Below are 25,600 nucleotides of genomic sequence, written 5' to 3'. Positions count from 1 at the left end.
TTGAGAAAGGTGGCAATAAATACTGATAAAGTTGAGGCATGCTCATCAAACACTTATTTGGAACATCCCACAGGTGAACAGGCTAATTGGGAACAGGTGGGTGCCCTGATTGGGTATAAAAACAGCTTCCCAAAAAATGCTCAGTCTTTCACAAGAAAGGATGGGGCGAGGTACACCCCTTTGTCCACAACTGCGTGAGCAAATAATCAAACAGTTTAAGAACCACGTTTCTCAAAGTGCAATTGCAAGAAATTTAGGGATTTCAACATCTACGGTCCATAATATCATCAAAAGGTTCAGAGAATCTGGAGAAGTCACTCCACGTAAGCGGCATGGCCGGAAACCAACATTGAATGACCGTGACCTCCGATCCCTCAGACGGCACTGTATCAAAAACCGACATCAATCTCTAAAGGATATCACCACATGGGCTCAGGAACACTTCAGAAAACCACTGTCACTAAATACAGTTTGTCGCTACATCAGTAAGTGCAAGTTAAAGCTCTACTATGCAAAGCGAAAGCCATTTATCAACAACATCCAGAAACGCCGCCGGCTTCTCTGGGCCCGAGATCATCTAAGATGGACTCATGCAAAGTGGAAAAGTGTTCTGTGGTCTGACGAGTCCACATTTAAATAATGATAAATGGGTTGTACTTGTATAGCGCTTTTCTACCTTCAAGGTACTCAAAGCGCTTTGACACTACTTCCACATTTACCCATTCACACACACATTCACACACTGATGGAGGGAGCTGCCATGCAAGGCGCTAACCAGCACCCATCAGGAGCAAGGGTGAAGTGTCTTGCTCAGGACACAACGGACATGACGAGGTTGGTACTAGGTGGGGATTGAACCAGGGACCCTCGGGTCGCGCACGGCCACTCTTCCACTGCGCCACGCCGTCCATTTCAAATTGTTTTTGGAAATATTCGACATCGTGTCATCTGGACCAAAGGGGAAGCGAACCATCCAGACTGTTATCGACGCAAAGTTCAAAAGCCAGCATCTGTGATGGTATGGGGGTGCATTAGTGCCCAAGACATTGGTAACTTACACATCTGTGAAGGCAACATTAATGCTGAAAGGTATACACAGGTTTTGGAACAACATATGCTGCCATCTAAGCGCCGTCTTTTTCATGGACGCCCCTGCTTATTTCAGCAAGACAATGCCAAGCCACATTCAGCACGTGTTACAACAGCTTGGCTTCGTAAAAAAAGAGTGAGGGTACTTTCCTGGCCCGCCTGCAATCCACACCTATCTCCCATCGAAAATGTGTGGCGCATTATGAAGCATAAAATACGACAGCGGAGACCCCGGATCGTTGAACAACTGAAGCTCTACATAAAACAAGAATGGGAAAGAATTCCACTTTCAAAGCTTCAACAATTAGTTTCCTCAGTTCCCAATCATTTATTGAGTGTTGTTAAAAGAAAAGGTGATGTAACACAGTGGTGAACATGCCCTTTCCCAACTACTTTGGCACGTGTTGCAGCCATGAAATTCTAAGTTAATTATTATTTGCAAAAAAATAATAAAGTTTATGAGTTTGAACATCAAATATTGTGTCTTTGTAGTGCATTCAATTGAATATGGGTTGAAAAGGATTTGCAAATCATTGTATTCCGTTTATATTTACATCTAACACAATTTCCCAACTCATGGAAACAGGGTTTGTAGATCGAGTCACATATGCCTTTGTGCACGAACCATGTCTCTGTGTACAAACGCTACATTGAGTCTGCCAGGAAAACGCATCATTGGGCGCCGCATTGCAGCACTCACAGTTCTGCCTTCCTAGTTATGTCTCAGGGCTTCAGTGTGTGTGCCTTTTGTAATTTTTTTCACCTATTAAAAAGTTTTGTCCTTTTTGCTAACTCGATATGAGTCCCAAAAAGCCAACAGACCAGCTTGGCAAAAATGAGGGAATCGCTGTGGATAGAAAAAATAGACTATTTTCAAAGAGTGCAATAGCGCTCACAAGTACCGTATAGAAAAATTATGAGACAAGCTTCGTAGTACCGCAAGTTTTAATTGTGAAAAGACTGGACAATTCTGAAAAACGATGCCAAAGCAGACCTATTGCCCAGGTAGGGAACATTTCCTCTTCTTTCCTCTCCAGCAGCACACAGGAAAAGGAACCGGAGGGGGCTCTCTCTCGCTGTCAACTGTTTTTTCCCCTCAGCTCCTCGTTAATGTTAAAATAAGTGGATTTTACTTTTTGAAATGTTTATTATTGTAGTGATATGGTTGTTATAATTATAGGCTTTTGTAATTTCTGATCTGTTTCTCTGTGTGTGTGTTGGCAGGGCAGCAGCGCATACAGCACAGTTGTTTTTATTAAATAGAAATTTGATCCATCCCCTCCTTGTTTTTTGTTTGATTCACAGTACTGCAAGCACTTCATATGGTGTTCAAAGTGCACAATGCTTCACTAAAATAGAAACTATTGTCAAGGCTGGAACCAATTATTCCTGCTTTTATTGTTTCTTATGGGGAACTCTTCTTCACTATACAAACTTTTCAATTTACAAACCTTGTCCAAGAACCAATTACGTTTGTAAATCGAGGTTTTGCTGCACATTTCCATATTCCTTGTTACACATATGCAGGAGGTGTGTGCGTGAATTCCAGGTTGCATGTCTTGCCAGAACACGGCTCAAACTGGAGAGCAAGCTGCAACAAATGTGACATTTAGGAGCCATTTCTAAGATACTAATATTTTTGCCTTTTTTAGTTACTGTGCACTAACCACTTTATTTAGTTAAAAATATGTATGTAGTAGAGATGCGCGGATAGGCAATTATTTCATCCGCAACTGCATCAGAAAGTCGTCAACCATCCGCAATCCACCCGATCTAACATTTGATCAGAACCGCATCCGCCCGCACCCGCCCGTTGTTATATATCTAAGAGACGATGCAAGGCATTAGTGAGGTTATAAAGCTTTTGCCTGTTAAAGAAAGGAGACTGATCCAATGCATAACGGACATTCGCGTGCCACGCTGTCACGACCCAGACGCACACCAGTGCACAATCATATGGGAGCCGCGCTGAGCTCCAAGCGCGTCTCGCTGCCAGCGACGGCCGGGTATATGGGCCCGACGCTCCAGCGCCATCCATTTTCAGGGCTAGTTGATTCGGCAGGTGGGTTGTTACACACTCCTTAGCGGGTTCCAACTTCCATGGCCACCGTCCTAGCTGCTGTCTATATCAACCAGGGTGAGCCCCACCCCTTTCGTGAGCGCACTGCGCGCGGAGTGACCCCTGTTACCCGCCCCCGGCAACAGGGGTGGCGGGCAGGTAAGCTGCGCGGGCGGAGCGCGCGGAGTGACCCCTGTTATGAGCCCCCGGCCACGGGGGTGGCGGGCAGGTAAGCTGCTTACCTGCTGCGCGTGACGCCGGCCGCGGCGAAGGCGGACGAGGCGGGGTGTCGGTGCGGTGGGCGCGGTGGTGACCCTGGACGTGCGTCGGGCCCTTCTCGCGGATCGCCTCAGCTACGGCTCCCGGTGGGGCCCTCTCGGGGGAAGGGGCCTCGGTCCCGGACCCCGGCGAGGCGTCCCTTCTCCGCTCTGTAAAAGTGTCCATCTCTTTTTTTTTTTCTTCTGTTGTGGCATATGCTGCAGGTGCCTGCTCGTTTTTCGTATGTGGGTAACAACATTTAACTATGTATATATATTTCCGAATTGGTTTAACTGCCACCCGCCTGAATCTATTTAAAATCTAATTTTTTTTTATTTGAACCACCCGACCCGACCCGCGGATAAAATCTAATTTTTTTTAATTTCATCCGCCCGATCCGCGGATAATCCGCGGACTCCGCGGTTGTGCCCGCAAACCGCGCATCTCTAGTATGTAGCATTCAATATCACAAATTTAATACATCACATGATTTACAACTACACTAGAAAATTATACATTTAATTAGAAAACTTTATAAAAATGCTATAAAATATTTTTTGTTCTATGATTTGTTGGATCAGGACTTAAAACCAAATCGGATCTGAGGCCAAAAAATCTGATTAAAAGGTCAAAAATGTTCATCAGGACACCCCTACTTGATATATTTGCTTACACTGAAGACGTTGACGGTACTTGTGAGTCAGTGCAAAAGAAGCAACCAATTTACCTCTTTGTATTCATCTTTGCCTTCGTCCAGGTACTTGCTGATGTCCCTTTCCAAGATGGCGATGGTCTTTATTTTCTCTTTGATATCGTTGATCTGCCAGTGACAAAGCAGTAACAAGAATACTTACATGGAAAAGCAGTAGAGTAGGAATAGTGTTGCAGCTGGTTTTGACTTTCTAACAAAAAGGCAGAGTGATTTAACATGCTTTCACCTTCTCCTGCCCTTCCTCATGCTTCTGTCTTTTGCGCTCCATCAGCTCCTGTTTCTCCTGCTGCAGCTTTTCCAGGGTGGAGGACAATGGGAGCAGCTGTTCCTTGGCCTCCTGGTTGGGCGATAGACAAAAACATGACATTTAATTTCCCACTTTAGGCAGTCTTGAAATTCAGTGGAAAATTGCATCGTCACAATAATTACCCGAATGTCTCTGGTTAAGGCTTGGATCTCGGCAGTGAAATCAACACACTGTTCCTCCAGCTGCTGCTGTTTTTGCATATCGCTGCTCAACTGGAGTTTCTCTGCTCTGGTCTCGTTCACAGAACTCTTCAGCACTTGAATTTGATCCTGTTGGTCTTGAATCAGCTTACGTTTGAGCTCTATCTTGCTGGAAGCTGGAAGGTAAAGAAATGTATGCAACGGCAGTATCGCAAAAAAGTGAGACACATACCACACATTTTAGCAAAACAGTTTTTATACAGTATGTCATCTCAAGGAACAACATTATAGAATTGAAATTTAATTATACTATAGGGTAATCAGTGTACAGCTTGTATAGACGTATATATATATATATATATATATATATATATATATATATATATATATATATATATATATATATATATATATATATTCACCTAGCTGAAAAATGACAAGGAGCGCATCAAGAAAGTAAACAACCTCATCATAGCTGCCGATAAAACCACAAACTTCTACAGAATGGACATACCAGAACACCACACCTTACTGGACAGAAGCATCACCAAATCATACAAAAAAGCGCAACCCAACACCTTACAGAACATCCACCTGGAAAATAAAAGGATCGCGGCTGAACTGGACATTGAGGACAGGGTGGACGCCACAGCCAACAAGGAAGCCTTCATCACATTGAAGGACCACAAACCCAACTTTGCAAATAACCCAACATGCCGACTAATAAACCCAACTAAATCTGAAATAGGAAAAATCAGCAAAATAATCCTGGACAGAGTCAACACAAAAATCAAGGACAAAACACCACTCAACCAATGGAGAAATATAGCAGCAGTAATCAAATGGTTCAACAACATCCAAGACAAACAACAGCACAACTTTATCTCCTTTGATATCGAGGAATTTTACCCTTCCATCACGCAAGACCTACTGACTCAAGCAATAGACTTCGCCTCAGACTACGACTCAATCACAGGCAACGAAAGAAACATCATCATCCACGCAAAAAACTCAATTCTCATCCACAACAGTACACCATGGCAAAAAAAGACCAATGCAACATTTGACGTCACTATGGGAAGTTTTGACGGAGCAGAAACGTGTGAACTCGTTGGGAGTTTCCTCCTCTCCCAGCTCGCTAGCCTCAATCTGAACCTTGGTATTTACCGTGATGACGGACTGGCAGTGAGTCGCGCCTCGCCAAGGAGCAGCGAGAATACCAAGAAGCGCATATGCCAAATTTTCAAAGAGAACGGCCTACGGATCACGATTGAAGCCAACAAGCAAACCGTCAACTTCCTTGACGTCACTTTCAACCTGAGAAATAACAGCTACCAACCATTCACGAAACCCAACACAACACTCCAATATGTGCACCATGACAGCAACCACCCACCCACCACCACGAAAAGAATACCTACCGGAATCAATAAAAGACTATCGATGCTGTCATCTAGCAAAGCTGAATTTGACCAAGCAACCCCCCCCGTACCAAAAAGCCCTTGATGAAAGCGGATACAATTTCACCCTCACCTATGAACCCACGCCAGGAAACCAGCCAAAAAAGAACAGAAAACGAAACGACATCATCTGGTACAACCCCCCATACAGCAAAAACGTCTCAACTAACATTGGACACAAATTCCTCAATCTGATTGACAAACACTTTCCCAAAGACAACACCCTAAGAAAAGTATTCAACAAGAACAACATTAAATTGAGCTACAGCTGCATGAACAATATACGACATATCATCTCAAACCACAACAAAACAATTGCAAATGAGCCGTCGGCCCCCAGACAGAGCGACTCCAAAGGCTGTAACTGTCGAAAGAAACCTGATTGCCCTCTCAACGGGGGGTGCTTACAAACATCAGTTGTCTACCAATCTAAGGTAATACGCAAGGACATTAACACATCCGACACATATGTAGGATTAACCGAGGGAGAATTCAAAACCAGATGGAACAATCACAAGGCTTCTTTCAGGAACAAAAACCTGCGAAATACCACAGAACTCAGCAAACACATTTGGGACCTCAAAGACAATAATGTTGAATATTCAATAACATGGAAAATTCTTGCATCCAGCACACCTTACAATAGTGGTAATAAAAGATGCAACCTATGCTTGAAAGAGAAACTGTTTATTATTTACCGTCCAGACCTGTCATCCCTCAACAAGCGCAGCAAAATTGTCACAGCATGCCGCCATAGACGGAAACACCTCCTAGGTAACACATGAGCCAATCACCACGCCCCTAGGCCAGCCTGTACCCACCCACTCTGTGCCCTATATAAACCATGGTATGCGAATGCTCCCATTAAAATCTCCTGACGATTGAGGGTACCCCCCCTCATGAAACAGGCCTGTAGAGATGAAATAGTCTTGTGATTTTTTTTCCCCACACATACATATATATACATATATATATATATATATATATATATATATATATATATACATATATATATATATATATATATATACATATATATATATATATATATATATATATATATATATATATATATATATATATATATACATATATACGGTACACACATTTCATGCCCAGGAGGATTAAGGCAGTACTAGAGTTCACTTAAGTATTCACATTCTGAACACAATTTGGACATGTCCACTGTGAGGTGTATTTACTTGAGTTCCCAGCTATTGTGACAACAATGGCTGTGTAAGTTGACTGAGTAATCTTTGCTGCTAAATAGATCTACTTTAAAATATCACCTAAGTAACATGTCTATGGTATTGTCCCTTGAGAAGATACTGAAATGTGAGAGTGTACAAACCTTTGTGAGATATTGTACCAACATTGGATCAAACAATCTCTATACATGGTACATGTTGGCTATGCAGTTAGCGGACTTACTGGTGTCTAGCTTCAGCTGAGTTTCCTGCTTCTCCTGGCTGACTTGATGAATGGTTCTGGTCAGGTCTACACCCTGGAGTTTAGCTGCATTCTGAGCTATTTTCCTCTCTACTTCCTTTAGGTCCATCTAGGAAAAAAACAATTGTGGATGACAGGGAGGCTTGCAAAGTTAATAGTGAGTGTTTATGACACCAGAATGATAGGAATATATCTTTTTTTAAACTACCAGGAATCTGTCCATGAGTGAGATGTCCTGCAAACAAGCTTTGGCGGTTTCCTCCTCGGACATCAGTGTCGCAAGTAGAGTGTCCTGCTCCTCTGTGTCTGATTTTAGCCTCTCGATGTCTCTGTTCACATTCTGCAGGCGATTTCTTAGCTCAGGTAACTCCTTCTCTTGCAACTGTACAATGGACTGCCTGTGAAGGACAGATAAACATTTAATTTTGAATCAAATAATGCATATATTCAGGAACACAGTATACATTATTGTTCAGATTCACTGTTTTTCAAGCTGCTATTTCAGAAAAGGGCACAGCAGAAATATTTGGTTGTTTTATAATAATCTCACGCCATCTAGTGGCACAAACATGAAGCAACCTGCACTGCTTCTTTCTGAGAGTGATGTCTCTAAAATTGCGTTTACTTTATTAAGTTTCTTAACATTTTTGGTATAGCTGTGGTACTTAAGTGTCTCGTAAGAGTATGCAATCTACATGTGCACCAATGGTTTTAAAGCTAAAATGATTTAGTGACAAAAACAATATGTTTTCAACAGCAATCCTTAGAGAGTATTCCTGTAAACCTATAAACAGAAGAACAAATGTTATACCGGACAGGTCTTAGAGTCATCATCTCATCTTTTCGCCTCTCCTTCCTCTTAAGGTCCTGTTCAGTGTTCTTCAGCTTATCTGGAACTAGACGCAGTTTGGACTGCATGTCACTGATGACGTCCTGCAGGTCGGACTCAGAGGGAAAGGTCCGCTGGCATACGGGACAGCAGGGTTCCCTCTCTTCGGTCAGCTGACTGATGAACTGGGTATAGACAGCAGTGGCTCCGGCTAGCATGGCTGGAAAAAGACAAAGAGAAGTCCCACTTATTTCCTCTATTCTATTCTGTTGGTTTTAGGTTTGGCACGCTAACCTCTTTGTTTGGAGATCTTTTCCAGGTCTTCTTGCACTTTGCACAGGTCCTGCTCCAGATCTTGACTGCCACACACTTCGAAGAACTTTTCTTCATCAGCCATCAACAGCTGTTCTTTCTTACGCAGCTCGGCAGCGATGTGGCTTTTATTCTGCTCACTTGATGCCAGGTCCTTGCTGAGAATTGTAAAATAACAACAGGTCTGTCAGGACAAAGGCAACACGCGCTCCACTCATTTATTATTGGATCACGCACTTGATTTTGGCCAGTTTGGCCCTGGTGCTGTTTATTTCTTTTGACTTGGCGTAGAGCCAGTCCTCCAGCTCTCTTACGTTTGGGAAATGGCCCAGCAGCAACACCAGATCGCTGCTGTGGCGGGACTTGATCTTGCGTACCTGCTCCTCTTTTTCTTTCTGCGGTACCAAAAAAGGAATGTTAGGAGAGAAACGAAGGAAGACACATGGACCCACGCTAGCATTGACAACAAAACCTTATCCTTTGTCAACATGTCCATCTGTGTGCGCGCAGTGGTGTGCATGTTCAGCAAGCCCATCTCTTGGTCCAGCTGTCTCTGTGAGCAGTCCATTTCGGCCTTTTCTCTCTGGAGCTCCGCCACCTCGGCCTTTAACTCTTCTACATTTGACATATGCAGGGCCCTCTGCAGCTCACCCTCCTAAAAAAAGAAAAGAACAAATTAGCCTCAGGTATGTTGTAATGTTGAATACACATAGCGCCTTGTACACTCACCACTTTCATCAGCTCGTTTTCCAGCTCCTGCATTCTGCTGGACGAACCTTCCAGTCTCTGCAGCTCAGCGCGGACATTTCGGAGCTCTTGCTGCTTCTTTTCCTGCAGGTCTCTTTTCAGCTCTACTGTCCGCTCCAGACCAGTCTTTTTGTGTCTGATTTCATCAATGGACTGTTGTTTCTGCTGCTCCTTTTCGTGCAAGTCTGCCTGTGTCAAGGAACGAAGACACGATGAGCAGCACAACCAACAAAAGACTTATGTATTCTAATCGTATTTCCTTGTGAGTATGGTATCACTGACTAATTCTTACCGTAACCTGAGCCACTGCCTCTTTTTCCTGCTCTAGTCTCTGTGTGGCATGACGATGAAAGCTCTCCAACTGTAGAGCCGTAAAGGGTGGCCGGTCATAGCCTTCCACCTCCAGTTGTGACGACAACAAGCGGACCTGTAATTCAAATAACATTTAGGAACTTTTCCTCATGGGCTCCCCCTACATCTATGAAGCATACGTTACTTTTTATTCACATTTATGTATAGTTTGACTGATGGACATGTACATGAAGCTAATGAAGCACTAATGTGCATCATTGATCAAATAAGATACGCACTGCACACAGCTTGATAGGTCAGTGTTAGTCTACCAATATTACACACCACCAGAGTTGGAGATCCAAGATAGCCATGGCAACAATACATGTGCTGTTTTTCCTTAATAAAGCCTGTTTTAAGCAAGAAATACCTTTTAAAATGACCGTCTCGCTCTCACCTGAGTGTCACGGTTCTTGATGTTTTGGGTGTGGCGGTCAGCCTCAAGCTGGAGACGCCCTGGAAGGACAAGATGAAACGGGATCTTTTGTCCGTTTTATGCACAAAAATGGCAAATCAACTTCCTATGTGGGTGTGACTGCGCACCTTGTTCCACCAGGAGGTCGGCCTTGGCCCGGTTGAGTCTCTGACACTCCCTGCCGGCTCGCTCCAGTTCCTTCTGACAGTCAGTCAGCCTTCGCTCCTTCTCTCTCACTGTTCTCTGGTGGTTCTGGTAATGCTCTTGCAGCTGCTCGGTTGAACCCTGGAACACCTGCAAACCAACACAAAGCGGCGCTGTCAAAAAGCATGCAAAAATCATTCCTAATGTCTTCGTAGACATTAATCATAGGACAATTCTTAAATCAATTATTGCCACACCAGTCAAACCACAGCCTTTACGGTGAATAAACCGCATTTTATCATGTTGCGATTAAATTGCAAATGCAATCAATCGATCAACCTTACTCTGCCCGCTCAGCTGTGCTTTTAGTACAACATCAATTGTGGATATGGAGAATAAATTCCACGTTTATATAGCAATTTATTCAGCATCTTCCACCTGCTCCATTGTTTCCTCCAGCTCCTTGTTGTCCTCCTCCATTTGTTTCTTCCTGCTGTCCAAAGCCTTGATGTCGTTGTCCAGCTTCATCACCTTGCCCAGTTTCAAGTCAAAGTCTGTCAGTCGATTCTGAAAATCAAAATAAATAACTGAATACATTTGTGCCTGATTCTCTAGTGTTAAAATGTCAGACAGAAAACAAACTGCACACCTCCAGTGGATCAATCTGGTTCTCTATCATCTGGATGTTGTCCTTAGAAGCCATCAACTGAGCCTCCTTGTTGGCGATAATCTCTCGAATCTGCTGGGCTTTCTCCTTGTTCTGCTTCAGAAAGCGTAACTCCACCTGACACTCTCTCACCGTGTTGCTCTGTTTGAGGCGCAGCTGACGCATCGTGTCTAGAGCTTTGATGTACCTGTTTGAGAGTGCAAGAGTAATACACATTTACTGGTAGTGTTAGGTGTTAATACAAATAAATAAATAAGAAAGAGAGAAGAAAAAGGGTTGTATTTACTTTGTTGCAGCAAAGATGGAATCAAATTTTTCTTTAAGCGCCTTGCCCTCACTAAGTGGCCAGTTAGACTCCTCTTGGTGGCAGAATATGACATGATTCAACACAGGCTTTGATACACCAAGCGCAGAAATCATCTCCCGGTCCATGTCAGCACATTTATTCGACATGCTTATCCTCTCCCCATCCCTGCATGAATGCATGAGTGGAGATTTTAAGAAATTAGTTCAAAACTCAAAGAGTTAAGAGAGACGGTTGAAAACTTACTTCATTCTCGTAATAACCTGTTCAAGGCTTTTAAAGGAGTAGTTTTTGGCTTTCTGGGTGCAGGACATGGAGCGCTGGATGGTGATTTTTTCTCCGTTGACGTCAGAGAATAAAAGTTTGATCTGTGCTCGCACATCTGTCTCGTGGGCGTCCTGGAATGACATATAACTTTAGACGCGCGCAAACATTGCTTAAGTAAAATATTCACTACGTCTGACGCAACTATGTTTTTGGTTTAGTGTAGTCGTGGCTATTTACCTTTGGATCATGGACGAAAGCACCACCCTTAGAACCTGGGGGAAGTTCTCCTGAAGTTGCGTATTTAAGGCACTCAATAATAGTCTGAAAAATAAGTGTCCATCAAGTCTCTTTGCAACTTAACACATTTATTACAAAATCAAATTACAAATCTGTGGAAATTATTACAAATTGGAATATTTTGTACTACATTTTTAAAACATGTAAAGATACTTTGTGGAAACACTCTAGTCTATACATACTTTAATGTAGATTTGCAGACAAGTGGATTGCTGGTTGTCTATACAGTAGTCTTCAATGCAACTGTAGAAAGTTATGGATAGCAGTAATGTGCGAGGAAATGAATGAGTTGTTCAAAACTTGAGTTTTTCCTGAATCGTGGGTACACTCATTTCAGTTAACTTGTTTACTTTCTCACTCCTGCAACAGCTTGCTCTATTAAAAAGGAGACTGTTAGTCTCACTGCCTTTGTATAAATGTATTAGACCTGTAGAAAAAGCAACAGTTATGGGGTCTCCCTGTGCGTGAAACTGGACTAGGTATCATGGCCATCTCCCCAAATCGATTCGATTTTGAATTATAAGGTTCGAAATGTATTAATCATGATTTGATTCAATCTACACCCAAATACTGAAAATGTCTCAACAACTTTGGACAGTTTAACATTTCTTAAAAGTCTCAACACTGCAATTTTAAAATGAAGGAAATGCAAGTGAAAGTGTACTTGTATTGCAACATTCCATTAGTACAAATTGCATACAGGAAAAACTTAAAAAGCAAAATAATAACAATAAATAAGTACCGGTAAGGTATTCTTCTGGGATTCTTAATTTATTAGCACAATCAGACAGGATGAACACTTTATGTATTGAATCTTATTGTGAAAGCCGGATGTGTGCGCTCGGTCACTTTTATTGGGGCACTTCATGACACTGATATGTGCAGGGAGATGAAGACGTAGACAAAAGTACCTTTCAGCTGCCGTTTTCGGGTTCACTTTAAACACGAGCCGCTTGAAGCTGGCAAATGCGGCTGTGAATCTTTGGCAACAAAAGTTGCGATGGCTTCTATTATTCTATATCTTCATGGTTCGCGGAGAATCTGGTGATAATATGCTAGCACGTTTCTCACTTTCTTTTATTTTGCCCCAGACGGCATGTTGTTGGCAGCTAACGTTAGCAAAGTCAGTGTGACACTGCTGCTATCAAGGGGCGGGGGAGGTAGATGAGGGTAATCAATATGATGATGACATCGCAAAATTGTAATAATATTGATCCATAATCAATTATTTTTACCAGCTTTAGTTTGTATTGATCAGTGATTCTCAAATGGTACCAATCGTACACTGGGTCAATCTAGTGCAGGGGTGTCAAACTCATTTTTACTGGGGGCCACATCGCAATTATGGCTGCTCTCAGAGGGCCACAGCGAATATATACTAAACACATAATAGCTCTGTTACAGAACTTGCAATGGTAACTTTTTTTGATTATCATATTATTTTTTACAGATTGATGCACAACTTGCTTTCAAATCTCAAGTCAAGATGACAAGCCAATAGTTAAGTGTTTATTTTTGATAACCAAAAAAATAAATAAAAATGCTTGGAACATCAGATAATATTAAAGCGTAGAACATATGCAATTGCATGTGCAACATTTGCTGTCAAAATCAAAAGAACATCATTTTAGCCAGAAAGTGCTTTTTTATTTCCACTCTTTTGAAAGCCACATAGATGATGCAGTGGGCCACGATTAAAAAGATGTGGCTGCCTACATAAATGACGTAGCGGAACACATAAAATTACATGGCAGGCCACCCTAAAATGACACAGGGGTGCAGTATAAAGTGGTGTGACGGACCACCTTAAATGATGTGGCGGACCACATAAAATGACGTGATGTGTCGCATTAAAATTATGGGACGGTCCACTTAAATTGAAGTAGCAAAAAATTATGTGGTGGGTCACAATAAAATTATATGGCAGACCACATAAATGATATGGCGGGCTACATTAGAATGATGTGGCAGGCCACAATAAATGTATATGACGGGGAAAAATAAAAAGTACTTGCGGGCCACATTAAATGATGTGGCATTGAGTTTAACACACATGATATGCTAAATAATCACCTGATTACAGGGTTTCATTTTCCTTTATTCAAAAACAGTGTTTCTGTTCCAATTGTGTGTAACGTTAGAGAGGCCAAAAAATAATAAATATATTTATTAAATAAAACACCTGCCTTGTTTTTAATGAATACTTACGCCTACTATGCTGCTGTATTTTAACATGGGTCATTATGGTGGTACTAGTGGTTAGAGTGTCCGCCCTGAGATCGGTAGGTTGTGAGTTCAAATCCCGGCCGGGTCATACCAAAGACTATAAAAATGGGACCCATTGCCTCCCTGCTTGGCACTCAGCATCAAGGGTTGGAATTGGGGGTTAAATCACCAAAAATGATTCCCGGGCGCGGCCACCGCTGCTGCTCACTGCTCCCCTCACCTCCCAGGGGGTGATCAAGGGTGATGGGTCAAATGCAGAGAATAATTTCACCACACCTAGTGTGTGTGTGACAATCATTGGTACTTTAACTTTAACTTTACTTGGAGAGGCAAGTTTTTTCTGAGGTGGTACTGGTGAAAAAAGTTTGAGGACCACTGGTACAGATCACAGACTTTGCATGAAAAACACTGCCACAAGATCGCAAGCTTTTAACTTAGACTTAGACAAACTTTAATGATCCACAAGAGAAATTGTTGTTAAACTGGAACTGTGCGAGATTCTGTGAATGTGTCTATGACAAATGAATCAAGAACCCGATTCACTTGAGTGAGTGACTCGTAAGAACTCGATTCACTAAAAGAAATGGTGCTTACCATGCCTAGTAGAATCCATAATTACGAAACAACAAACCTTTCCTCGCACACACCACACAAGGGATTTAGCATCTCTGGAAGCGACAAAGCCATACTTTAAATGGCTGCTTTCATAATATAGGTTGAATTGTGCTTTCCGGTCTCAATATTCTGGGAAGGTCATTTACGCAGCACCCATGAGAAGGCATGTTAACAAAGTTTGTCTTGTTGTGTATTGCCAACTGTTCCCCCTTTGGTGTATTTTGTTATTAAAATACAGAAATGACATTGTTTGCGGACATAAAAATACAATTAAACAGGGTGGGTCTACTGATTTTTCTATTACATCTGAATGTTATTGGTCACAGAGCGGTGATTAGAGACACTTGCTGTAAACATACCGTTTTGCCAGCTCCGTTGGGTCCGACAAGGACCGTGAGAGGCGTGACGAAGGCGATCACTTGTTTGTCTTTGTCCTCAATCCCGAAGCTTCGCACCCCGAGGATGCTCATCTTGTCTATTTTGGACATTTTTGCTGCCTGGAAAGAAACATAACCATTATTCTCTAAATAGGGATTAAAACCAAAATTGAATTCCTGCCATGTGTTTGCAAAGTTGAGTAGTATGTCTGTATTAGCCGCTGGCTTGATATCCGCAGTGGCCAGCCACTCAGCGTGTCTCAAGCTTGATCATGCAATCTTAGTACTGACTGGACCGCTTTTTTAGAAGTTCAAGTGTGTTTGCGTTGTTTTAATCACCACTATACACCAATACCGATGACGTAGAACACATATCCTAGATTATCTAGAATATCACAAATTTTCACATATCAACAAATCTCTGAAAACATTTTGCAAGTTTACACTCAACAAAACTGCCCCGCAAAACATATAATTTGAGTAAAATGATCATTGGAATCCCGATTATAATATAAGCTATACATTTACAGGCCACAAATTTTAACTTTTTAAGGTCAAGGCAAGTGTTTCCTTAAAGGAGGGCTCATATTTTAGGGCACCAATGTAAGTTAGAAGGGCACCAAGGAAAACATTTTTTTCTTTCGAGGCAGGGGCTCCAAAGCATGCATGCATGGCATGCATTTATATATACATACATACATGTATATATATATATATATATATATATATATATATATATATATATATATATATATATATATATATATATATATATATATATATATATATAAGAATTTTGAAAGATGGCACCTGATGGCCATAAGACGTAACTGCAGTTTTTATCCATATAGATAAAAATAGTGTTTATGTATGAGATCTAGGGCTGCCAATTATGGCCAAAGTAATAATTAAGATTATTGTTATCAATATTGAAATCATGATAACGCAGTGTTGGGGTGTGAACGTAATATAATCATGTCATTTGTAATGTCTAATAAAAAGGCTATATATAAACGTTATCCATACGCTATATATAAACGTTATCCATATATTATTTAATAATATCAACGTGTCAGCTTTTTGTCATTACATGATGCCTTTATCTCTATATTTACATTTTGATAGTTTTTTTTATTATTATTTATTTATTGTGTTAAGTTATGTACATTTATATGTACATGTAGATGCTGTATAAGGACATATCCATTAAGAGTTTGAGCAGAAACATGTCGTATAGGAATTAACTATACACAATAAAACATTAACAAAATGCTGTGTCAGATAAATGAAAAAACAAGTAATGTAAAAAAACATAGCGTTTACTTTTTGATATCAAAATAAAACACAAAGCAGATTGGCTAATGAAGATGAAGTCTAATAAACAAGCTTTGTTCTTCTCCAAAGGCCCCTAGTGGTTCAGTTCAACAGTTTGGCCAACAAAAAAAACCCAAGAGTGACACCTCTCACATCGAATACACAATCTTTACAGCATGCGTTCAATTCGATGAGATAAAAAACCATTTTAGCTAGTATTACTGTTATTTGAACATGGATAAAGTTAGCAGTTAAATAAAGGAGTGAGCATCCCAGTAAACAAACTAAAGACTTTATAAACAAGTTGTGACAACGTTCACAACACATCGCCTGCTGCATGTTTCCTCACGTCATTACCTCTCAGTCACAGCAGCTTTTGAACGCTGTATTGAGAAAATAAAAGCAACATCAAATCATTGTTCTCCTTCGCTGTATACTTTTAGTGTGGGGACAAGTGCGTCTGTCTCCAATATTGTTCACACCCGTTGTCATATAACACCACTGCGCTCTTAAACGCACGCCGGGAAGCGAGAGAAACATTACGTTAAACCAAGCGCTTGGCTCCGTTTATTCCGAGGGGAAATCTCCGGAGCAAAGTCTGTGTAGTTTGTCCGCCATGATTGTCAAGCCAAACGACGCTGGTGCGCATGCGCCTGACTTCGTGTTGCCTAAAATGCATGAATTAATTACGTTTTTTCGGTAATTAAAAAATTAGACGCCCTGCATCTATCTGTGGGTCTGCCAAAAATCTTTTAAACTGATCGATTCGCACACTGATTTTTTGGACCCGTCGATAGTCTTGTTGCTTGTGATGTGACTCACAACTCGAGTTCGACCAGCCAATTTCAGAAATGTAATCATTCAAAAATACACTGTAAGTGTGAAACCTCTTTGTTTCTTTGTTTAGCAAGCTTTCTAATTATACCCTCAATCTATCTTCTTTTGCCTATCCGGGGTCGGGTCGCTGGGGCAGCAGCATGAGCAGATAAGCCCAGACTTCCCCAGCTACCTCGTCCAGCTCCTCCCGTGGTCGGAGGCAATCCCATGCCAGCTGGGAAACAGCTAACATGGGATTGTTCAGGGCACGTCTGACCAGTAGGACCAGGAAGGCATCTGGGGACGCATCCCAACCAGATGCCCGAGACACCTTATCTAGCTCCTCACGGTGTAAAGAAGCAGCGACTTTACTCCGAGGCCCACCCGGATGACAGAGCTTCACCTTAAATCTAAGGGAAAGCCCTGCCACCCTACGGAGGAAGCTCATTTTAGTCAATTGTATCCGTGAGCTTGTCCTTTCGGTCAAAACCCAAAGCTTGTGACCTTAGGTGAACATAGATACACTAGTAAATTGAGAGTTTTGCCTTTTGGTTTAGCTCAATCGCCACCACAACTAACCATCACAGGTGACACCGCATCGATCCGCCTGTCAATCTCAGGATCCACTCTTCCCTCACAAATGAACAAAACCCCAATGTACCTGAACTCCTCTGCATAACAGAGATAATACCAATGATTAAAGTTAAAAGTTAAAGTACTACTTATAGTCACACACACACTAGGTCTGGTGAAATTACCCTATGTATTTGATCCATCCCTTTGTTCCACCCCCTAGGAGGTGAGGGGAGCAGTGAGCAGCAGCGGTGGCCGTGCTCGGGAATCATTTCAGTGATTTAACCCCCAATTCCAACCCTTGATGCTGAGTGCCAAGCATCAATCCCATTTTTATAGTCTCTGGTATGACTTGGCCTGGGTTTGAACTCACGACCTACCGATCTCAGGGCGGACACTCTGTAACCACAAGTCCACTGACCAGATCAACCAACATTTTTAAAATGGTGTAAATATTAAGAAAGTTATGACATTTATAACAAAAAAGTTATACCTAAAATATTGAGCCCCATTGGCTTAGTATTAACAAGTTTTTAAATGCAGAGAAAATAAAGTGTATGTTCTTTACCACATCAAAAACTGTAAGATCAGCACTGTGTGAGAACATTTTAACAAGAAATGGGAAACAAATTATGTTAGTATCTGCTTTTAAATAAGGGAATGAGCGGTAGAAAATGGATGGATGGATGGATTTTTAATTGATGACCACTTGAGTTTTAAAGAGCACATTCAGTATGTTGTAAAAAAACTGACACTTTTACTGGGATTTTATTATAGAAACAAGTCTTGCTTTTCTTTTACTGTGAAACAGAAATTGGTGGAAACAACCTTTTTACATGTTATTGACTATGGAGATGTGTTGTACATGAATGCTACTGCTGGTTGTCTTCACAAACTAGTGTGTACCACGGGGCTAGGGATGTCCCGATCCAGGTTTTTGCACTTCCGATCCGATACCGATATTGTTTTTGCATTTCCGATCCGATACCGATACTGACCGATACTGGCCTATCCGAGCATGTATTAAAGTTATTTAGCCTACTTAGTTGTCAGAATCATGTTGAAAAGGGTTTTAGTACTCTTGATAACAACTAGCCAGCTGAATTAGGGGAGTTTGAATAATACACAATGGTTGGTAACAACAAACTGACCTGTTTATTCAAGGATAAACACAAAATAGACAAAATTATACATGACAAACAGAAATGGCATCATTGAACTAGGGCTGGGCGATATGGCCTTTTTTTAATATTGCGATATTTTAAGGCCATATTGCGATACACAATATTTATCTCGATATTTTGCCTTAGCCTTGAATGAACACTTGATGCATATAATCACAGCAGTATGATGATTCTATGTGTTTTGATTGATTGATTGAGACTTTTATTAGTAGGTTGCACAGTGAAGTACATATTCCGTACAATTGACCACTAAATGGTAACACCCGAATAAGTTTTTCAACTTGTTTAAGACGGGGTCCACTTAAATTGATTCATGATACAGATATATACTATCAGATATATACTATCATCATAATACAGTCATCACACAAGATAATCACATCGAATTATTTACATTATTTATAATGCAGGGTGTGGAGGGGGGCGCCTGATGTAAGTGTCAAAAAGACAGCCAAAAGAGTTTGATATGAGAATAAATCTAAAGTTAAAATATAGGGTCGAAATGCACCCATTTGCAGGAAATGTAGTCTTGATTTTCAAAATGTTCTTTCAAGGCTTGCATGTCTACATTAAAACAGTCTTCTTCATACTGCATTAATATATGCTACTTTTAAACTTTCATGCAGAGAAGGAAATCACAACTAAAAAAATCACTAATTTTTTCATATGGTGTTGATGTGGAAATTTTTGCCATTTTGATTGTGTGGAGTCTGGACGTGTGGCACCGAATGGAGATAAGCGTCTCGACAGACGTCACAATATTTGAACAATGATGACGAAAACTGTTGTCTCTGTCGTGTCCGTGTGTCGAAAATTGTTGTGCGCTTATTTTTTTATTTGATTTTGTGCGTGGCATAGATTTGCCGTGCACAGAGGACGCTTGAGCAGGCGCGCACCTTAGCGGCTGCGCTAGCATCACAGCTAACGTTAGCCATGCCGCTACCTCGCTCTCTGCTGGGAGAGGACGTATACGTATGTGACGTATGACGTGACAGTATGTGACGTGTGTAAGAAGGTGCGCTCGCTGTCTGTGAGAGGGAGACACAGGAAAAAGTGAGAAGAGCCTGTCGTGTAATGCCAGCAGCTAAAAGCAACTGCGTGGGAATTGTGGATGTGTTGAAGGTGTGCTGGAAAATGCGGAACGGTAATGACGGAGCAGCAGAAAAGTGGAATGTATTATTTAAATAGGTGCGTTGGAAAACACGGACCGCAGTTTTTTTCAAAACTGGATCTGGATCGGCATTTTCACATGCCTTGCCGATACGCAATTTTTGGCAAATATCGGCAGCCGATCCGATCCAAATATCGGATCGGGACATCCCTACACGGGGCACTGAGATTCATCACCAACTGCGCTCCCCTTACTCACCATTGCGTATGATACGCAGTTAACTGGACTTCTTTATGTGCTCGACGCCTCAATCATTGGTATGTTTTCATCTACAAAACCATTCTGGGTATCATTCCATCTTATCTGTCTTGTCTTATAACAAAGAAACAAGGAAGTCACAATCTTTGTTCAATGAATGTTCTGCAATTTGTCGTCCCCAAAGTAAGAACTGAACTGGGCAAGAAAGCATTTAGGTTTTCAGCACCGAAGGCTTGGAATAACCTACAATCGATTATTAAACTTCAAACCCTTGTTACATTGAATGAGTTTAAAGCTTCTGTGAAAGAACTGCAGTCTACCTTGTCTGTATGCACATGTGTTATGTGAGCAAGTTTTAATGTTGTAAATATGATGTTTTATGTGTTGTTTACTGTTTTTAATGCAACCTTGCTGCTGCCCTCTTGGCCAGGTCTCTCTTTGATCTCAATGGGATTTTTACCTGGTTAAATAAAGGCTAAATAAAAAAAATAAAAAAAGTTGATCAGAAATTAGTGCATTTTGACTAGTTTTGAAAATCCATAAGTTTCATACTATTTATCACAGGAAAATGATACTTATATCACTGTAACTGTCTTCACAAGGTCTGTCTGGTATTACTGGTTTCACGTTAATTAATTAATATTTGAAATTTGACACACTTAAGTAGTCATTATATGTGGGTTTTATACTAACCACATTCCAGCATTATTTCTGCCAAAGGGAGGGTTTCAAAATGATAAACAATAACATGCACAGACAACAACGTCATTATTTTATAGTTAGGACGTCAACGCGGACGTTTAATATACATAATGTAGTCAATACTTGACTCATTGAACATGAAGGTATACTTCCAATGAAGCTAACACTCCTAACTGCTCCCAACACGGTAAGCTAGCTAACAACAAATGTATATGTTAGGCTGGCATTAGGCTAGCTACGAACTGCACTTACAAAGTAAGAACAATAACGTCTCCCATTTGGAACTAAATGCATGCCACATGAATTCACGTACCTTTATGGAGTTACTAAATATTACCGTTGCGCACTTGAAGTTGAGACTAATTCTGGTTTTCGCGCTACACGGGGACTGTGACGTCACTACCTGCGACGACTGACGTCACTACCTGCGACGACTGACGTCACTACCTGCGACGACTCACTTCCGGGTGCTGGAAAGCAGAACAGAAGATCGGTTTGCTCGTTACTGGGTAAGCAGTGCTCTAGAAACACTATTTATACGGCTAAACATAAAACATAAATAAATTGGTTATTTATTAATGTGTTTATTACACTTCTCATGATGGAAATATAATAAGCAAAAACGTATATCACCACAGGAGGCCAGTGTTTCTCTTTAGGAAAAAAACCCTCTGTTTTCCCATTATTAGAGAGAGTGCAGGCTTGTTATTGAATGGCTTCTATGAGGCTTTTTGTCTTTTTTTGTAGACTTTTTTTTACAATGTGATATGACAGCTTGATGGGGCCCAAAATAATAAACTTTTCATGCATTATTATGTATTAGTGATGTTTGCAACTTGCTCGAAGTTACATATTTTTAAATGAAAAAAAATACAACACAAACACCACCGGCTAGCTTATGTTACCATTAATGGTTTAAGAGAATATATAATATATATATATATATATATATATATATATATATATATATATATATATATATATATATATATCATATCCATTCATCCGTTTTTCTACCGCTTGTCCCTCTCGGGGTCGCGCGGGGTGCTGGATAAATTCATAATTACTCATTGTAGTGCACAGTTGTCAAACTCACCCGAGGGCCCAATCTGTCCAGCTACATAATTTAAAGTGATCCGCCATTAATTAAAAAGCGGCCCAGTGGCCCGTCCCATAATAATAATAAATATATTAATAATAAATATATTGCGGCCCACCATGTAATTTATATGGTCAGCTAAATCATTTAAACGTGGCCTGCCATATAATTTTATGTGGGCCGCCACATAATTTTATTGTGGACCGCTACTTAAATTTAAGTGGCCTGTTCTATAATTCTAATGTGGCACATCACATAATTCTAATGTGGACCACCGCATGTCATTTTCTGTGGTCCGCCACATAATTTATGTGGCTAGCCACCTCTTTTAAAGTGGCCTGCCAAATAATGTTATGTGGTCCGCCATATAGTTTTATTGTGGGACGCCACATCATTTTTTTGTGGACTGCTACTTCAATTTAAGTGGCCCGTCTCACAATTTAAATGTGGCACAACACAGAATTCTAATTCGGCCCACCACATTAATGTACGTGGCCCTCCACATCAATCTATGTAGCCCTCCACTTCATTTTAAAGTGGCCTGCTGGCACTGGGAGCAGTTGGGTAAAGTGTTTTGCCCAAGAACACAACTGCAGTGACCAGAATGACGGAAGCGAGAATTGAACATGGAACCCTCAAGTTGCTGGCACAGCCGCTCTACCAAATAAAGTAATTCCAGTTCCAATTCCAGTTACGACGTCGCACATCAAGATGGCTACATCCACGAAAGCTATTAATGCGTTTGCCTTAACTGAATGTAAACAACTTTTGGACAATTATTTGACCCTTCAAACAGTGGATGCCTTTGTAAGCGATGTAGTCCTACGTGAAAAAGGTTAATTTACACTGCAGCGATATTACCATACCTCCAACAAAACATCTTATATGTACATAGGACTTTTAGTGGGACAAAAAACAGTCCGAAGTGATAACGGATATTACTGAAGCTTGTAGGAACTCGGAAGTTCCAACTTCCCAGTAAAACTGGAACGCATCACAAGGCTTACAACACTTTGGAACGTTAGCGCCCTCTAGGCATCCACATAAAGGTTGCAAACAGCCCCTTTAAAATGTGGATAGGTAGAAAGGTTTCTTTTTTGCCAAAATAAAATATAAAATTTTTTGAGGGGTGAATTTGACAGGTCCGTTAATTTTAAGGTTAGCTCATTTTCATGCCTTTTGATATTCTGCAACGTCATATACTAATGAAGTTTAACAAATAAAAAAGAGTCCTAAAATAAGTCAACTGGTTATCCATCTATCCATTTTATACCGCTTTGTCCCTTTTGGGATCGTGGGGGGTCGTTGGGGCCTATCTCAGCTGCATTCGGGCAGTAGGCGGGGTACACCCTGGTTATGACATAATTAAATAAATGTATTAAACAAATTAATAAAATAAGATGAAATATTGTTAAATAATTTCTCATAATTTTGGCCAAAAATCTACAATTATACAGTTCTTTGAAATGATATAGAGGTTAATTTGTTTATTTCATTACGAATGTATTTTTTAACACTGAATTTATGTAACTGAATTTTTGGTGTTTAATTTTTCGAACTGATTTATTGTTTTTTAGTCAAATTATGCTGACAATTTCATTTGAACAATTCTGAGCAAAATGTGTGTGTTTAACAATCCATCCATCCATTTTCTACCGCTTGTCCCTTTTTGGGGTCGCGGGGTGTCGCTGGAGCCTATCTCAGCTGCATTCGGGCGGAAGGCGGGGTACACCCTGGACAAGTCACCACCTCATCACAGGGCCAACACAGATAGACAGACAACATTCACACTCACATTCACACACTAGGGCCAATTTAGTGTTGCCAATCAACCTATCCCCAGGTGCATATCTTTGGAGGTGGGAGGAAGCCGGAGTACCCGGAGGGAACCCACGCAGTCACAGGGAGAACATGCAAACTCCACACAGAAAGATCCCGAGCCCGGGATTGAACTCAAGACTACTCAGGACCTTCGTATTGTGAGGCAGATGCACTAACCCCTCTTCCACCATGCTGCCCTGTTTAACAATGCAGTTTGTTAAAATACGGTGTTTTAAAATTTAGTGTGTAAAAATTAATTGCAGAAATATTTGTTACTTCAAAAATTAAAACCCACTTTCATAAATTAAGACTGAAGCAATCAATCCTGTCTCAGAATAAACTGCCTTTTTGCTGCTTTGCAGGATCTGTGTCACATGACTTTAAACTTGACCCCTCATTGGCTGGTTCTGAGACAGGATCCATTGCTTCAGTCTTAATTTACAGAAAGTGGTGGCCCTAGTGTGTGAATGTTGTCTGTCTATCTGTGTTGGCCCTGCGATGAGGTGGCGACTTGTCCAGGGTGTACCCCGCCTTCCGCCCGAATGCAGCTGAAATAGGCTCCAGCACCCCCCGCAACCCCAACAGGGACAAGCGGTAGAAAATGGATGGATAGATGAGTCTTGAGTTTTGAAGCAACAAATATTTCAGCATTTCCTTTTTTTTTTACAATGAAATTGTTGTACACAACATTTTTTTACACTGAATTTTTACACTGTATTTTAACAAACCCTCACAAAATTGTATTTAATGAAATTATCAGCGTAATTTTTCATGCTTCTGTATTCAGCATACCCTGCCAGATCTAGTCCTAATATTTCTTCTGATAAAGAGCCCATATTTGGTGTCCCTGGGGTCAGTCTTGATTGTACTCTGCAATCAAGCCTCCATAAGCCCTGCTGTTTCAATTTTGGTCATCGGATCGTTACTCTGCCATGCCTGCTCTGGTTCCATAGTCTGCAATGACTTATTGACCCTTTTTGTACCTTATTTTTCTCAAACTTATTTTTTCACCTCAACCTTTTGTTGCTATTGCTTTTTGTTAATCTTTTGGACTTAGTTTTTAAAAAAATATTTTTTTTTTCACACCTGTGTGCTCCCTTTGTTAATACAACTTTTTTGTACTGATTTGATGTAAAAAAAAAAAAAAAAACAGTTTACAAAATGAAAACGAAAAAAATTCAATTATTGAGATTCATTTTCTAATTTTCTCATTCCAAAAACGTTTGTAATAAAGACACAAATAAAACCCAATACAATACTTCCAGGGCTGTTGTTTTTAGTTTAGAGTTTTTATCCAATCAGAATGTACGAAATCTGCCCGGGGCCTTCAGAATCAACAATGCAGGCGTCTATGCACTTTAAGGGAACGGGCACATGCAGGTGATAGACAGTTGCGATAGCCAATCAGATCACGAGTTGATGTCTTTACGTTGAACGTGACATTTACGTGTCCTGTGATTGGATACACCGGGTTAGCGGATGAATTTGAGAACACAAAGTGAAGTGAAGTGAATTATATTTATATAGCGCTTTTTTTCTAGTGACTCAAAGCGCTTTACAGTGAAACCCAATATCTAAGTTACATTTAAACCAGTGTGGGTGGCACTGGGAGCAGGTGGGTAAATTGTCTTGCCCAAGGACACAACAGCAGTGACTAGGATGGCGGAAGCGGGGATCGAACCTGCAACCCTCAAGTT

General features: G+C 40.9%; 1 protein-coding gene across 2 annotated transcripts in view; it reads right to left on the bottom strand.

Moving 5' to 3' along the window:
- The window catches only part of rad50 (RAD50 homolog, double strand break repair protein), a 41,078-nt gene extending 19,663 nt beyond the window's left edge, over window positions 1-21,415 (bottom strand). For both annotated transcript variants that reach the window (XM_061962571.2, XM_072913794.1), the window contains exons 1-20: window positions 21,297-21,415; window positions 15,008-15,145; window positions 11,748-11,831; window positions 11,490-11,641; window positions 11,226-11,411; window positions 10,922-11,126; window positions 10,711-10,839; window positions 10,257-10,422; window positions 10,111-10,169; window positions 9,655-9,789; window positions 9,345-9,551; window positions 9,088-9,270; window positions 8,853-9,010; window positions 8,598-8,773; window positions 8,286-8,523; window positions 7,683-7,872; window positions 7,457-7,583; window positions 4,548-4,741; window positions 4,345-4,455; window positions 4,134-4,226 (exon numbers count right to left, since the gene is read on the bottom strand). In XM_061962571.2, the coding sequence (XP_061818555.1) occupies window positions 4,134-4,226; window positions 4,345-4,455; window positions 4,548-4,741; window positions 7,457-7,583; window positions 7,683-7,872; window positions 8,286-8,523; window positions 8,598-8,773; window positions 8,853-9,010; window positions 9,088-9,270; window positions 9,345-9,551; window positions 9,655-9,789; window positions 10,111-10,169; window positions 10,257-10,422; window positions 10,711-10,839; window positions 10,922-11,126; window positions 11,226-11,411; window positions 11,490-11,641; window positions 11,748-11,831; window positions 15,008-15,136 (2,922 nt within the window). In that variant the 5' untranslated portion in view covers window positions 15,137-15,145; window positions 21,297-21,415. The remainder of the gene's footprint in view (window positions 1-4,133; window positions 4,227-4,344; window positions 4,456-4,547; window positions 4,742-7,456; window positions 7,584-7,682; window positions 7,873-8,285; window positions 8,524-8,597; window positions 8,774-8,852; window positions 9,011-9,087; window positions 9,271-9,344; window positions 9,552-9,654; window positions 9,790-10,110; window positions 10,170-10,256; window positions 10,423-10,710; window positions 10,840-10,921; window positions 11,127-11,225; window positions 11,412-11,489; window positions 11,642-11,747; window positions 11,832-15,007; window positions 15,146-21,296) is intronic.
- Between the last annotated feature and the right edge of the window lie 4,185 nt (window positions 21,416-25,600).

The sequence above is a fragment of the Nerophis lumbriciformis genome, linkage group LG09 (assembly GCF_033978685.3).
Source record: "Nerophis lumbriciformis linkage group LG09, RoL_Nlum_v2.1, whole genome shotgun sequence".
Taxonomy (NCBI): domain Eukaryota; kingdom Metazoa; phylum Chordata; class Actinopteri; order Syngnathiformes; family Syngnathidae; genus Nerophis; species Nerophis lumbriciformis.
Note: the sequence above shows the minus strand (reverse complement) of the source record. Positions and strands in the feature narration are given on the sequence as shown.